At 40.7% G+C, this 15,137-nt stretch overlaps 1 protein-coding gene across 1 annotated transcript in view; it reads left to right on the top strand.

Moving 5' to 3' along the window:
* The window catches only part of LOC106586066 (tomoregulin-2), a 181,759-nt gene that overhangs the window by 145,474 nt on the left and 21,148 nt on the right, over positions 1-15,137 (top strand). Inside the window, exon 5 of the mRNA XM_014172904.2 lies at positions 11,764-11,860. Coding sequence (XP_014028379.2) covers positions 11,764-11,860 — 97 coding nt within the window. The remainder of the gene's footprint in view (positions 1-11,763; positions 11,861-15,137) is intronic.

The raw sequence follows: 15,137 nt of genomic DNA on the forward strand, positions 1-15,137 counted from the left end.
TCTTCCTCAGTGAATTTCATAAAAATAAAAATTGTGAAATATTAAAAATGTTATCCTTTTTAGATAGAACTATACTAAATCTATTCACGTCACCAAATAATTGATTGAAACACACTGTTTTGCAATGAAGGTTTACAGTAGGCTTAGGGGCATTCTGTAGTATAGCTCAATGGTGTAGCCGGAGGACAGCTAGATTTTGTCCGCATCTGGGTACATTGACTTCAATACAAAACCTAGGAGGCTCATGATTCTCACCCACTTCCATAGACTTACACAGTAATTATGACAAGTTCCGGAGGACGTCCTCCAACATATCAGAGCTCTTGCAGCATGAACTGACATGTTGTCCAACCAATTAAAGGATCAGAGAATGAATCTAGTACTGAAAGCATAAGCTAGAGCTAGTTAACACTGCAGTGCATAAAATGTGGTGAGTAGTTGACTCAAAGAGAGAGTAACAATAGTTGAATAGTTTTGAATAAATTAATTTCTTCCACAATTAAGGAGATATATAATATATATATTTTTTACTTTCACTTAACTAGAAAATACAGCTATCTAGTTTAGCCTACTCAAACACCTGGCTCAAACAGAGACATATGCTATGTTAACTAGCTGGCTATGGCAATCCAACACTGGAACACTTCCAAGTCAAGGTAAGCTTTTGGTTTTATTACTCAATTGCACCGATGTAACTGCTAAACTGCTTTCTGACTGTACACTGTACTGCATGATTGTAGCTGGTTTTGTATGGGTTCACTAACGTGTTAGTCCCAGTAGCTGCAGTATATTGACTATGACATGGCAACAATATCATCACATCTGCTCCCTCTACGCCCTCTTGTGTTCATTCTGTGTCTTCTTGACCTGCAGATACTCCCCCAGTACACTCTCTCTCTCTCCCTCTCACTCTCTGTGTGATTGTGTGGTTGGAGACAGGTGTGCTGGAGTCAGAGCAGATCCCTAGCAGCTGCAACTCGTTCCATAATCAAGACCTCTACAAATACTCAGTCCACTTCCACTCTGCCAGATTGTAATCTCTGCTCAGTCAGTTCAAGCTTCTAGCTATTTATGATTATTCAAGATCCTGTTACTCTGCTGTGCCTGTTTCCCTGTCTGATCCTCTCATTGCAGTTTACCTCTCTGTCTCCCATTCCACATCTCACCACCCTACTTCCCTGTTCTGGATTTAGCTCACCACCACTACCTTGGATTCCCCTCCGGACCTGTTTACCCGGTTCTACCCAGCCCACTCCAACCTTAGTCTCCACATCTGATTTTCTACAACTCATCCAAGCTTCCCCAGATCTACACTCCATATCTCCCTGTGTTACAATAAATATCTTGGTTCATTCATCCCTGTTTTCTCGTCTGAGTCTGCTCTTGGGTTCCCCTGTTTCGCTCCGCCTAACAAATATAGGCTGTGTGTAGTGGTTAGCGGTCATGGTACAGTACGAAGGTTTGGCTTTGAAAGTTTTTTTTGCCTGTTCACAGACAGCTGATGTGTTGTGCACTGAAGTCCACACGCAAAGGGAAAAGGTGAGAGGAGGAGAGCACGTAGATAGTTATAAAGACAACGAGCAAAGATTATTCTGTTTTTATGTGGCTGCTATGAAAGTTAACTGTTTGCATGTGATCAGGGGTGTATTCATTCCGCCGATTCTGTTGAAAAACGTTTCTTAAATGGAAGCAAATGGAGTGAAACGGGGAGAAACATACCTGAATTTGTCCAATAGAAACTCTAATTTACAACTGTTGGACTAATGATTATACCCTAGATCAGCTAGATGCAGGCAAGATTGTGCAAGGCGGTATTGAATGTGTCAGTCTGTCACCTTGATTACTCAAAATTCTCTTGATGTGTGCACCTACGTTGTAAACTTTCATTCATAGGCTAGGTTGTAGCCTAAACCTATCAATGTTACATTGAGCTGGTTGAATGGAACATGAATGACTGTCATCCTATATGTTGTAATAGAAATAAGGCCATGCTCATAAAAAAATGTATAATCCTCCCTCATCTTAAATGGCACCGACCACCACTTGTGGATAGTCCGTGCAAAACATTTCTAAGGTGCATATGTGACTCGTTTCAGGAAACTAGGTGTATGTCGCGTGTCACTACTTCACAGGAAAGCCATTTGAACTTAAACTTTTTTTTAATCAAAATGCATTTATGGGCAGAAATGTGCCTTAATAACAAACTTATATGCCATCTGAAAATACAAATACATTTGTTAAATTATGTGTCTAGTTTGTTCAGCCACATAAAAAATAAGCAACCTTCCCACTAGCCATGATTGGCTGAGATAATGAGTGGACTGGACATGCCAAAAGATGAGTTTGGATTGGTCTGCCATGTTGCAATTTTCTGTCCATAACATGAGCTAGTCAGTATGTGTAGGGAATCCTTTCTAACACGGCTTTTTTAAAAGATATCATGTAGTAGAACTGCATAAGTGTTTCTGTCCACTTTCTGGAGGACTGAGTTTTGAAATCAGTGAAATTAGAGTATGATAGCTAAGGAGGTGGAGAAAATTCTGCCATTTATTTGCAAATATTCAGACGGAGTCGAAAATAGAACACACAGAAGGCTGTGTAAAACACGTGTCTCCGGATTACATCTTCAAACTAAGGGCAACCATGGCATCTGTGACAGAGAGGAAGAAGTGTCCATCCATGTATATGGGTAACATAGTCTAGCTAGCTACATTTTCAGATATTTCACGTTTCCAATTTTGTCAGAAAGTCATTTTCATTTCAAGTTAATGTGTCCTGTTAGCTAGCTAACGTTAGCTGGCTGGCTAGCTAGCTAACGTTATGTGTGTGATCTGTGTAGTAATATTATTCGTATCTCAGAGCCATTTGCATTTCTAGTTATAGCCTAATGTAAGCTAGCTAACATTGAACCTGGTTGGTTAGGTACCTGCAGATTCATGCAGGATAGTAATGTTGTGAGTTGGGATTATGGTTCATTGTTCAGCTAGCTAGCTAGCTAGCTAGCTAGCTACATGTCTTAACAAAAGACTCCATTATGCAAGTAACTATTTCAATAGAATGTTCATGATGTCACTGCGACAACTGTCGATAGACGTATCAGGTAAATTTGCTCTGGCTATCTACTCTTAATTTCAAAGCACTGTCGTCTGAGTGTGCCAGAGTATAGATTAACTGGCAAATTTACGAATGCTCAACACCTGTTGAATATGGCCGGTGTCAGTAAACTTTGTCAAAAAAAGTGTAATTAAATTGTTGCCAGCAGCACAATTGCAGTCACCAACACTCTGGATAACATAAAAATAGCCTAACCATGTCTGCATGGTCGAGTAAAATGGTCAGTGAGCTGTTCTGTCATTTCTGTCTGGAAGTAGTTAGGAAGCTAGACAATGTTAGCCAGTTCGCTTGGGCGCTTGATTGATGTTGTTAGGTCAGAACGTTCGGATCAACCCTACTCCCCGACCAGAACGTCCAGTGTGCGAACGGACAATCTAAAAACTCTCTGAGTTTACGAAAGCCCAGAGCACACTCTGGAATTCCAGATTAAATTTGTCGGAATATTATCGCTTTTCTACGAGAAAAATTGCATAAAAATTGATTTTAAACAGCGGTTGACATGCTTCGACTGTGTAAGGCTCAAACCACTGTGAAAAGACTGGCGACATCTAGTGGAAGCAATAGGAAGTGCTCACTGAACCATTGTTAACGGTGTGATTAATAGGGAAAGATGAGAAGTCGAGTCCACAATTCAGAATTCCACTTCCTGTTTCAATCGGTCTCGGGGTTTTGACTGCCATTTGAGTTCTGTTATACTCACAGACACCATTCAAACAGTTTTAGAAACTTTGGGTGTTTTCTATCCATATATAATAAGTATATGCATGCCCTAGCTTCTGAGTTTGATTAGTAGGCCGTTGAAAATGGGAACGATTTTTTTTCAAAATCCTATCCTAGGGTATCCTCAAGAGGCTAGGTAACGTTAGCCAACTTTTGGCTAGCTCTAATGGTACATTAACTGGCGAAAACTAGCCAGTTTAATTTACTTCTGTTGAAACAGGACAAAACAAAAGCTACAAAACATTTCCATACACACAACAGTTGCTAGATATTGCTACCTAACAGATACAGCAACTAGAGCTGAACTGACTGTGGTAGCTACTAGCGAGCTAGTTCATTCGCTTCAGACAGAACTTCAGTCCAGACAGGATGAAACATGAAATGCATTAGCTAATGTTACATGTCAGTTGCACTACTAACTCAGCACTAGAAATAAATATGTTTGTCTGTTAAGTCAAACAGCCATTGCCTTGCCAGCTACATCAGTCAAATAAAGAGTAGCGAGTTTCTGCTCTGCTTCCTTTTACAACTTGGAGAAAAAGCACAACACAAACAGACAACAGCAGCATGCTCTGTGGTGTCCCCTCAGTTTTAAATCCAGTCAGCTGATACCGCCAAACAGCCTACCTGACCGCTCTGAGGCGTCCGCATGGTCCTGAAGCACACCGTAGCCTCTTTTTGTATCAGAGCACATTGATAAAACTGGGGGGGGGGGGCAAAAATACAATTTCAGAATGTAGGGGGGTCATGTCCCCCCCATCCCCAGTTCAAGTTGCGCTCCTGGGAGCACCATGCTTAGGCATGGCCACGGAAAACAACAACTCAACCAGCACACTGTTCTTGCTGTTATAGTATCAACTTCCTTTTTTTTTGGTAGCATGTACATTTAAGGAGTTTAAAATATATATATATTTAAAGGGTAACTCTCAAACCCAATTTCAGTCTTTGCCCAACCCCTTAAACTGTATTCAGTTGACAAGTTGGGGGGAATTGCACATATATATTTACATTTTGGAATGGGTAAACATAGTTGTACCTAATCCCAACTTCCTCACTAAAGCAGACTTACCAAAAGTCCAATGGCAGGCTCTGATAATACAATTATGTGCATCGCAAGCAAATAAGGCTCTGGTCAGTGAGCTCATAGTGGTAAGGTGCCAAGTTATTGACGTCTATTGCCACTAATGGTGTGCAAAAAAATCTTTGAATTGTGGACTCACATTTACTGTAGTATTGTGTTGGTAAAATAAGTACAATCATTACCTTGAAAATGAAGATTAGGGGCTCAATTAGATTCAACCCACATTGCAGTATTTACGCAGTAGCTCTTTTTCCAATGGTAAAATTAACTCACAGATTGGTTTTGGGTACTGTATAAAAACCTACAACTACAACCAGGGCGAGCCCTCTCACAGGTATGCTTTCACTTTTCTGAATTAGAAATGTGTGGGCACGGGATGAATATTATAAATAAAGGATTTGAAAATATATACGTCTGCCTCATGAGCAAACTGTCTTAGCGGATTTTGCCACCAATCAATGGTTAGGAAAAAAATACAACAAGTTGTCATGACCAACATTGTCATCTATTTCTTGTTATGATGGATGCAGCTACGCATATAAACGTATTATCCTTATAGCCTGTTTTTTTTTCTTTCATAAAAGCACATTGATGTGTATGAAACGGAAAGCACAAATGTTGAATTTGGTCATATGTGTAAATGTGCCTTACTGCCTATTGCATTTTCTGTAACGTCAGTAGTCTAGTCAAGAAAGCATCATGCACTCCACTTACCAAGACATGCTTTTATAGTAAGCCTTGAGGTGGTACCACCCAAAACATCTAGGAGAGGGTGTATTTCATACTGAACCCTTACCTTGAGGTGACATAGATTCACCTTCTCAAGGTGCCTCTACATCACGATTTCAATGGTAGAGTTGAACTGTTAGGAGCAAAAAGAGCTAGATTACTAGTAAGATAATATAAATATATTTTAAAAAAATGTCATGAAAGTTACTCTTTAAGGAGGATTTTTGCTATAGGTAACCACATTCTGCAATATCACTTGAGTGGGAAACAGGGGTTTGTGTAAGTACTGCAATGCTGGTTTGGTTCAATTGATGTCTTGCACATCGCTTATCCGTACTATATACTTGCCAGTACAAGTACTGAAAGTAGCATGCAGTCTTTTTACATTACAGTCATCAAGCTCTTCTGAGTTGAAAGGAAATTAGGATCAACCAGTAATAACAGTGAAGCATATAGTTTACTCAATTCTGAAGCTGCATTGTTCAAGGTGACCACACACCAGCAGCAGTCCTCATCATCCCATGCACCGTGTGTGTGTGTGTGTGTGTGTGTGTGTGTGTGTGTGTGTGTGTGTGTGTGTGTGTGTGTGTGTGTGTGTGTGTGTGTGTGTGTGTGTGTGTGTTTGTGTCTGTGTGTGCTTCCATGCTTATACGTGCCTTTTCCCTCTCTCTGTGTTTGTAACCAAGGTCGCTCTTGAAACACTGTTTTTTAGAGGTGTGTGGGCTTCATTCATCATCCCTGTGATAGGTGCTGCTGGAGTGCCCTAAATCTCCATCTCTATCTCTCTCTCTCTCTCACTCTCACTCTCTCTCTCTATCTGTCTTTTTCTCTCTCTGTCTCGGTTGAGAGAGGGGTCTTGGTCAGTGTGGGGAGCTCTATTACTGAGAACAAAATCTAACTGTACTATACATCTCTTATCTGTTGCGTACCATTTATTTTTCGCTCTCTTTATTTCTCTCTCTCCCCCTTTCTCGCTCCATCTTTGTTCTCCATCTTTGGCTCCCCCTTTGGGTCTTTGGAAAAGATTGATTGTACATTTGATGTATTTGTATGTGTGTTACTATAATAAAAATACAATATTTGTAAATACATTTTCAGTTATGAATTTCCATGGTTAAGGCTGGGCAGTATATCCCACTCCTCCTCCTTTCCTCCTCCTGTCCTTCTTCTCTCCTCTTCCTTTTTTCAATTAGTGTCACATTGCATGAGCTTACACTCTTGTATGTTTTTTATATACTACATGCAACATTTATGTTATTACTATGATCCAAGTGCATTGAAATTTGTATGTCCCATGTATGTGAGGCCTTATTAGGCTTAGCTTAAACTCTTGCATGTTTTTTTTATAATACATTTCTGTTATGTCTAATTGTTAACCACCCATATAAGTCAGTTATTACAGGAATCTTCTATGAATCTTGTAAGTGTATTTGCTGCCATATGTATTAGTGACAAGTTCCAGGTAGAACATATAAGAATACTGTTAAATTCTTCTGTTTCTTTTCCAAATGGGGGGCTGGTCAGCTTCTGGTTCCGATCAATACAGGATGATGTGAAGAGTACAAACAGGGCATTTTGTTACAGTCAGTACCTTCCTGTGTCTCCTGATTCCTGGGATGAGTAGACAGGAACAGGGGAGATGTTGTGTAGTGTTGCAACCAAAATAATCGGGGATATGGGGACTTGGGAGGAAAGAGGGTAAAGCACTGCCTGTTGTCCCAAGTCACTTTGTCATTTTACTGAGAATGTAGAGTGTAGGGTGGGTGGGCAGAGGGGTAGGTGGGTGTTGGGGTTATTTATGTGTAGTGTGCGTGTGTGCGCGTGCGCATGTGTGCGTGTGGGTGGGTGTGTGTGTGAAGTGAGGTGAAGCGTTTGGGCAAGGGATGCAGTTTAAAATACAGCTTCAGTATGACATTTATTAATGTTTTATACAACAGAGAAGGTGGAAGACAGGCTGAAACTAGGTGTTTTTACAATCAGCAGTCAATCATGTCAATTCAGCCTGGATAAGAAAATTCACAGAATAATTGAACTGTCAACTTCAAGTCTAATTAAACCTCATTTGAACACTTGAATGCAACTCACATTTTCTAAATCAATTGTATGATATATCCTTTTGTTTTCGAAGGATGTAAACTGTTTTGCATATTTTCTCTGGTTGGAACTTGCAGTTGGTATTGTTATATTGTTACTATATGCAGTACTGCTTTGGGATTCAAGCTGCTTTTTGCAGATTAAGAGAATGGAGGCTCACCTTACCTTCTGGAGAGACCTAAAGTATAGAATAGTCCCATGAATACAGAATGTACACCTTTTCTTGCCTGACTGGGTTATATCTTCACAGACAGGAACAGAGAGAAAGAGTCTTAAGCATTCAGGATGTGTGTTTGTTTGTGTCTGTGCTCTGCCAAGACCTGAGGGCAAAGACACAGGTTCAAACAAAAATGGAGGAATGGAGAGGAATTTTCAAACTGTCACTGCAAGGAAACTTTCTATTTTCTTGTTTTTGCCAACCTTTCTCTCCTTTCTACTGGTGTGTTAGGACTCCAGGCACATGCATGTACATGGTCAGAACCAATACTGAGATCGACAAAACAAGGAAAGAACTATAACCTAAACAAGGCTTGATTTAACGTTGAGAAAGTGCTATCCAGACAATACCAGACTAAATAGGCACTGAAACAGTCAGAAAAGGGTCACAAACCAAAGCACCAATCAGACCAAATACAGTATATACAAGAGTAGACAAAAAATAACTAACCAGACAAATATGAACACAGGTACGATCTTGATGTAGGGATTGATACATTTTTCATAAGGGAAAACCAAGTCTAAAATGTCAAAGTGGAAATTACAAACTTCAGAAGCCTTTTTAAATATGCATTGCAGGAAGGTTCTCCTGCAACAGGGAGATCAAATTAAGATAAAACAAAGTACTTACCAGACCAAATATGCACGAGAGTAGACAAACCAAAGCACTACCCAGCAAACATGTTCACATTGGCACATTGTGGGCCCAATGCGGGTTAAAACATTGGAACCATGACATTGCCCACATTAGGTCGATGAGCCTGCTCATCGGCTTCATTTTGGCCCCAAGGTAGGTGGCCCAAGGGCATCCCTCAATTTGCCTGAAATAAGCTGCCTATCCGTTACATTGTATCAGAAAGACAATAAAGTTGTTACCATCATATACACTGAGTGTACAAAACATTATCAGTGTACAAAACATTCATGACATATGGTGTCTTCATAAATTTAATCTGGAGTGTGATCGTAAATTCAGAGCGTTGTCAGATTTTCAGTTCGTAAATTCAGAGCATTTCGCTCTCGGAGCGTTCAGAGAGCACACTGCACCATCTGGCTGAGGAGTAGGGTTAATCCGAGCGTTCTGACCTTACAACGGCAGTCAAGCACCCAAGCTAACTGGCAAACGTTGGCTAGCTTGTTAGCTACTTCCAGACACAAATGAGAGAACACCTCACTTTGACCATTTTGCTCTCCATAGACATTTTTTTTTTAAACATTTTTTGCCATTTAGCAGACGCTCTTATCCAGAGCGTTTACAGTAGTGAATGCATACATTTCATGCATCATTTTTTTTTTAAAATATTTTTTTTATTTTGTACTGGCCCCCCATGGGAATCAAACCCACAACCCTGGTGTTGCACACACCATGCTCTACCAACTGAGCCACAGGGAAGACTGTAGCAGAACTCGTTAGGCTGTTTTTATGTTATCCAGAGTGTTGATGACTTTAAATGTGCTGCTGGCAACAATTGAATTACACTCTTTTGCCGACGTTTACTAACACCGGCCATATTCAACGTGTGTTGAATGTTCCTAAATTCTTCAGTTATTCTGCGCTCTGGCACACTCAGACGAGAGTGCTCTGAAATCTGAGTAAATAGCCAGAGTGAATTTACGAACGTACCCATAGTTTCATGAATTCATATTCTATAGTTGCCATGGCACCCTAGTAGCAGCCTAAGCACAGAGCTCATGTAAATGTGTATATATTGACTTTTTTTGTTGTTGTTTTTAATTGATGATTACTACTCTGCTCTTTAGTTTTTATTGCATATACCTGGTGTTTTTGAGCCACAGATTTGCAAATTGACTGACAGGTTAACCATTTTTTGGCTTGGCTAGCTAGCTAGCTAGCTGGGTAATGTTTTTGTTTGAAAAATGCATTTGGACACAGTGTCAGATTTTTTGTTTCACCTGGCTGTCAGTTGCTGATCTTCTGAGAACATAATTTGAAGAGTTGCCTGAAGCGTGTTAGGAATGAAAGATGGAGGAATTCAGTAGTGCTGAGGCAGAGGGCTCATAGTGAGGACGACAGGCTACATACTATTCTGAACTTTGTGCTCTGAGCTTTCTGCCGCCCAAAGCTGCTGAGGCATCACCCAAGTGGGTGCTACACAGAGTGGAACAGAAGTCCAGTGGCTAAAAGAGTCAGGTTGGTTCCCAGACTTGCCCTCTACAAGATCATCAGCAGACTCCATCACCGTCATCTACCATCCTCTGACCAGCTCTCTCCTCTCAAGCCAAGAACTGCCCCTCTCCATCTTCAGAGGATGCACATTTCAAAGAGTTGGCCTCTATTGGTTGACCTATCATGAAATATTGCTTGTTTGTTTTTTGCTCTTGAAGCATTTTGATATTCTATGAAAAGCTCTATAGAAATCTAATTAATTATGAATTATTATTACTACTATTATAGGCTGACCAGGTGAATCCAGCTGAAAGCTATGCTCCCTTATTTATGTCACTTGTAGATGAAGGGGAGGAGACAGGTTATAGAAGGATTTTTAAGCCAAACATGTACGAGTGTAGACAAACCAAAGCACTAATCAGACCAAGCATGTACAAGAGTCGACAAAACAAATAGTGAACGAACCAAAACAAGGACAAAGCTTCATGAAATTAACACTAAAACTGACTTACCAGTTCAAAATAGGACAAACCAGGTCAAACAGGCACTAAACCAGATGAAAGCTAGAATAACAACCAGGATTATCCAGTCCAAAGATTATTTCCAAACACCACAAGGAAACACACTCCAAGAACTCAAGGTAGGGGGAAAATGAAGGATGCGAAACAAGAGATTCTCTGAGGAGGGATACGCAATTTAAGTTTGGGCAGATTGCTTTTTTCCCCGCCTGGCTACTGATGAGTTGTGGCTACGCACCGGTAGGGGCATTTGACCTCCATAAGCTCACAGGCAACCAGAGAGCATTCTAGTCCTGCCACCTACAGCCGGTGGCTCCCGGCACACCGGAAAAAAATTATTATGATGGAATAAAGGAGAGACTCTAGAAATATCAGCAGGGATTTCTGCCGGCAGAGATAGAGACAGGGAGGGATGGAGAAAGGGAAAGAAGAAGGGACGGAAGAAAGGAAAGTAGGTATCAAAGCGACCGTACGGGCTGATTGTTGGATAGGGTGGCTGTAGAGGCACTTGAAACGTCTGACTTCGGTTGCTAGGGGTCACAGTAACATTTTGTGATTGAGGAATTGTGAGATTTTGTGGTTTTAGTGTTTCTGGGGGAAGTAAACTTATTGAAACACCGTGTATATATGGGTGTCTGTAGGGGCCTTATAAGGGCCTGTGAAGTTGTGGGTTTGATGCCTGCATGCGGCCACTAATACACAATATGGTTAAATAACCATATCGTTATTGTGTGTGTGTGTTGTGTGTGTGGCCAGCAATCCAGGTGAAGCTGGTTGATTCCATATGTGTTATTTCATAGTTTTGATGTCTTCACTATTATTCTACGATGTATAAAAGAGTAAAAATAAAGAAAATTCCTGGAATGAGTAGGTGTGGACAATTTTTTTGACTGGCACTGTATATTGTATATATTTTTTACACTGTTTGCACTGTTTGGCCCGAAGAAAAACACAAGGATTTCAATGGCAGAAAAATCCCTGACATAGTCAACACACATTTTGTTAAGCAAGAGGGATTGCCTGGCTGCGTGCTTAGCTATTTTGATAACAGCAAAAATAAATCAAATACAGTACATTGATCAAATAAATAAAGTTTGACGTTAGATCTGTTAGACCTATTAGACTTATGTCTCTGTTTCTATCTCTTGCTCTTTCTCTCTCAGGGGGTGAGGGGTCAGCGGAGACTGGGCAGAAGGAGACGTCTACCTGTGACATCTGCCAGTTTGGGGCGGAGTGCGATGTAGACGCAGAGGACGTATGGTGAGTAAACATCAGGGTTAGTGCACAGATGGCCAACTCAATTAGGAGTCATAACAGTAACCGTAGTACATACTCAGAGGCCTTGTAGTTAGAGTGTCCACCTTGAGTTAGGAAGGTTTGGAGTTTAACCCCCAGCAGAGTCATTCCAACTGTCACAGGTGGGATCTGAATCCTGGTTTCCCACAGGAGAAACCAACGTCATTACCATTAAACCAAGAGGATTTTGAATTCGCAGGCAGGGCTACCTCATCATGAGATCATGAGAAACCATGTACCTGACTACGCAACACAAATAGGCCAACTTAAAAAATGGGACCCAATGCATCTCTGCTAGGCACTCATGGATTGGATGGATTGGGGTTGAACGAACGAATGAATGCATATATTTTTGTGTCTTGTCACAGTTATGCAACCCTTAATTTCCTCTAATGGGACACCTTTTTGATTGGCAACACTTTTCACTGCACCTATTTTAACCATAGTTCAACCCCATTGACTTCTTCAGACCCTTTTTCTCCCCAATTTCGACCTTGTCTTATTGCTGAAAATCCCCAACGGGCTCGGGAGAGGCGACGGTGGAATCATGTGTCCTCCGAAACATGACCCGCCTAACTGCGCTCCTTAACACCTGCCAGCTTAAACTGGAAGCCAGAGGAAACACCATTAAACTGGCGACCCGGGGTCAGCCTGCAGGCACACGACCCGCCACAAGGAGTCACTAGAATGCGATGAGCAAAGTAAAGCCCCCCAGCCAAAACCTCCCCTAACCCGGAAGACACTGGCTCAATTGTGCGCCGTCCTATTGGACTCCCGGCCACAGCCAGTTGTGGCACAGCCCGGGAATGAACCCGGGTCTGTAATAACGCCTCTAGTGCCTTAGACCGCTGTGCCACTCGGGAGGCCCCGGGTGCGAAAGACAGATATATAACACACATTTCTTTGTGAATTTGGTTGGGTCGCCCGAAAAGTTACATATTGCAGCTTTAAGGCTGATGAATGTAAAATTCTAGTATAAGTATACAGTATAAGAATATATGAGCAGTAGGCCTATTAGGACTGACCCCATTTAGTTGACTGGTCAATTGTTTGGTCGATAAGCTGTTGGTCGATCAAGATTTCTTTAGTCAAGCAGTAGCAAAAGAATATAAATAAAATCATGGTGTACAAGATTTGTGCCTGTCTGAGTGGACTAATTCATTGTGGAGGCCATAGGGATGGCACAGTCCATCACTCTAAGACGTGCTATTGAAATTGTATATGGTTATATTATGTAAAAACAATGGTGCAACGCTTATAAAAATGATATTATTTTATAACAGATGCACTTTCTCCAACAGTGGATAGTGGTCGCTGTCCACTGTTCTGAAACACATCAGTACGCTGTTGAATTGATGCATTTTCCTAGACCATGTTGCTATGTGCATCTTAGCAAAGGTAACCAGTAACCAGCACAATGCTGTGGAGGCAGCAGCGGAGTTAGGAGGTGAGAAAACAGCCTTTGCCTTAATTGTCTAAGAAAAGTGAGGAGAGAGGAAACCCCAATTTAATTAGGTCTATAATCAATAGCCTAACTGTTAAATGTGCCTGGCTTTATAAATCATCCATATACAGTACCAGTCAAAAGTTTGGACACACCTACTCATTCAAGAGTTCTTATTTATTTATCTGTTTTCTAAATTGTAGGATAATAGTGAAGACATCAAAACTATGAAATAACAAGTATGGAGTCATGTAGTAACCAAAAAAGTGTGAAACAAATCAAAATATATTTTAGATTTTAGAATCTTCAAAGTAGCCTCCCTTTGCCTTGATGACAGCTTTCCACACTCTTGGCATTCTCTCAACCAGCTTCACCTGGAATGCTTTTCTAACAGTCTTGAAGGAGATCCCACATATTCTGAGCACATGTTGGCTGCTTTTCCTTCACTCTGCAGTCCAACTCATCCCAAACCATCTCAGTTGGGTTGAGATTGGGTAATTGTGGAGGCCAGGTCAGCACTCCATCACTCTCCTTATTGGTCAAATAGCCCTTACACAGTCTGGAGGTGTGTTTGGTCCTGTTGAAAAACGAATGATAGTCCCACTAAGAGCTAACCAGATGGGATGGTGTATCGCTGCAGAATGCTGTGTTTGAAGTGTGCATTGAATTCTAAATAAATCACAGACAGTGTCACCAGCAAAGCACCCACACACCATCACACCTCCTCCTCCATGCTTCACGGTGGGAACCACACATGTGGAGATCATCCGTTCACCTACTCTGCATCTCACAAAGACACAGCAATTAGACCATGAAGGCCTGATTCAGGCAGTCTCCTCTGAACAGTTGATGTTGAGATGTGTCTCTTCCTTGAACTCTGTAAAGCATTTATTTGGGATACAATTTCTGGGGCTGGTAACTCTAATGAACTTATCCTCTGCAGCAGAGGTAACTCTGGGTCTTCCTTTCCTGTGGCGGTCCTCATGAGAGCCAGTTTCATCTTAGCGCTTGATGGTCTTTGTAACTTTAATTGTAGAAACTTTCAAAATTCTTGAAAGTTTCCGGATTGACTGACCTTCATGTCTTAAAGTAATGATGGACTGTCATTTCTCTTTGCTTATTGGAGCTGTTCTTGCCATAATATGAACTTGATCTTTTACCAAATAGGGCTATCTTCTGTATACCATCCCTACCTTGTCACAACACAACTGATTGGCTCAAATGCATTAAGAAGGAAGGAAATTCCACAAATTAACAAGGCACACCTGTTAATTGAAATGCATTCCAGGTGACTAACTCATGAAGCTATTTGAAAGGTATGCCAAGAGTGTGCAAAGCTGTCATCAAGCAAAGGGTGGCTACTTTGAAGAATCTAAAATATTAAATATATTTTTATTTGTTTAACACTTTATTGGTTACTACATGATTCCATATGTGTTATTTCATAGTTTTGATGTCTTCACTTTTATTCTACAATATAGAAAATAGTAAAAATAAAGAAAAACTCTTGAATGACTAGGTGTTCTAAAACCTTTGACTGATATTATATTTTTTGGATATCTACAGAAATAAGACTGATCCTGCCTTCTGATTGTATGAACACCAAGCCTTCATGAGCACTAACCACAGCATGTCGGATTAACCATTTAACAAATTTGGCTGTTTTACATTTTTTGCTATGCTGTAATAAAGAATTGACAATTTTTTTGTTAGAACAGCCTCTCTGTTATTATTTATAATTTATTTAGTGTTGTTTACACTGTTCCAAATTGTCCGAATAATTATATTTATAATAAT

Source organism: Salmo salar, chromosome ssa25, assembly GCF_905237065.1.
Source record: "Salmo salar chromosome ssa25, Ssal_v3.1, whole genome shotgun sequence".
Classification (NCBI taxonomy): Eukaryota; Metazoa; Chordata; class Actinopteri; order Salmoniformes; family Salmonidae; genus Salmo; species Salmo salar.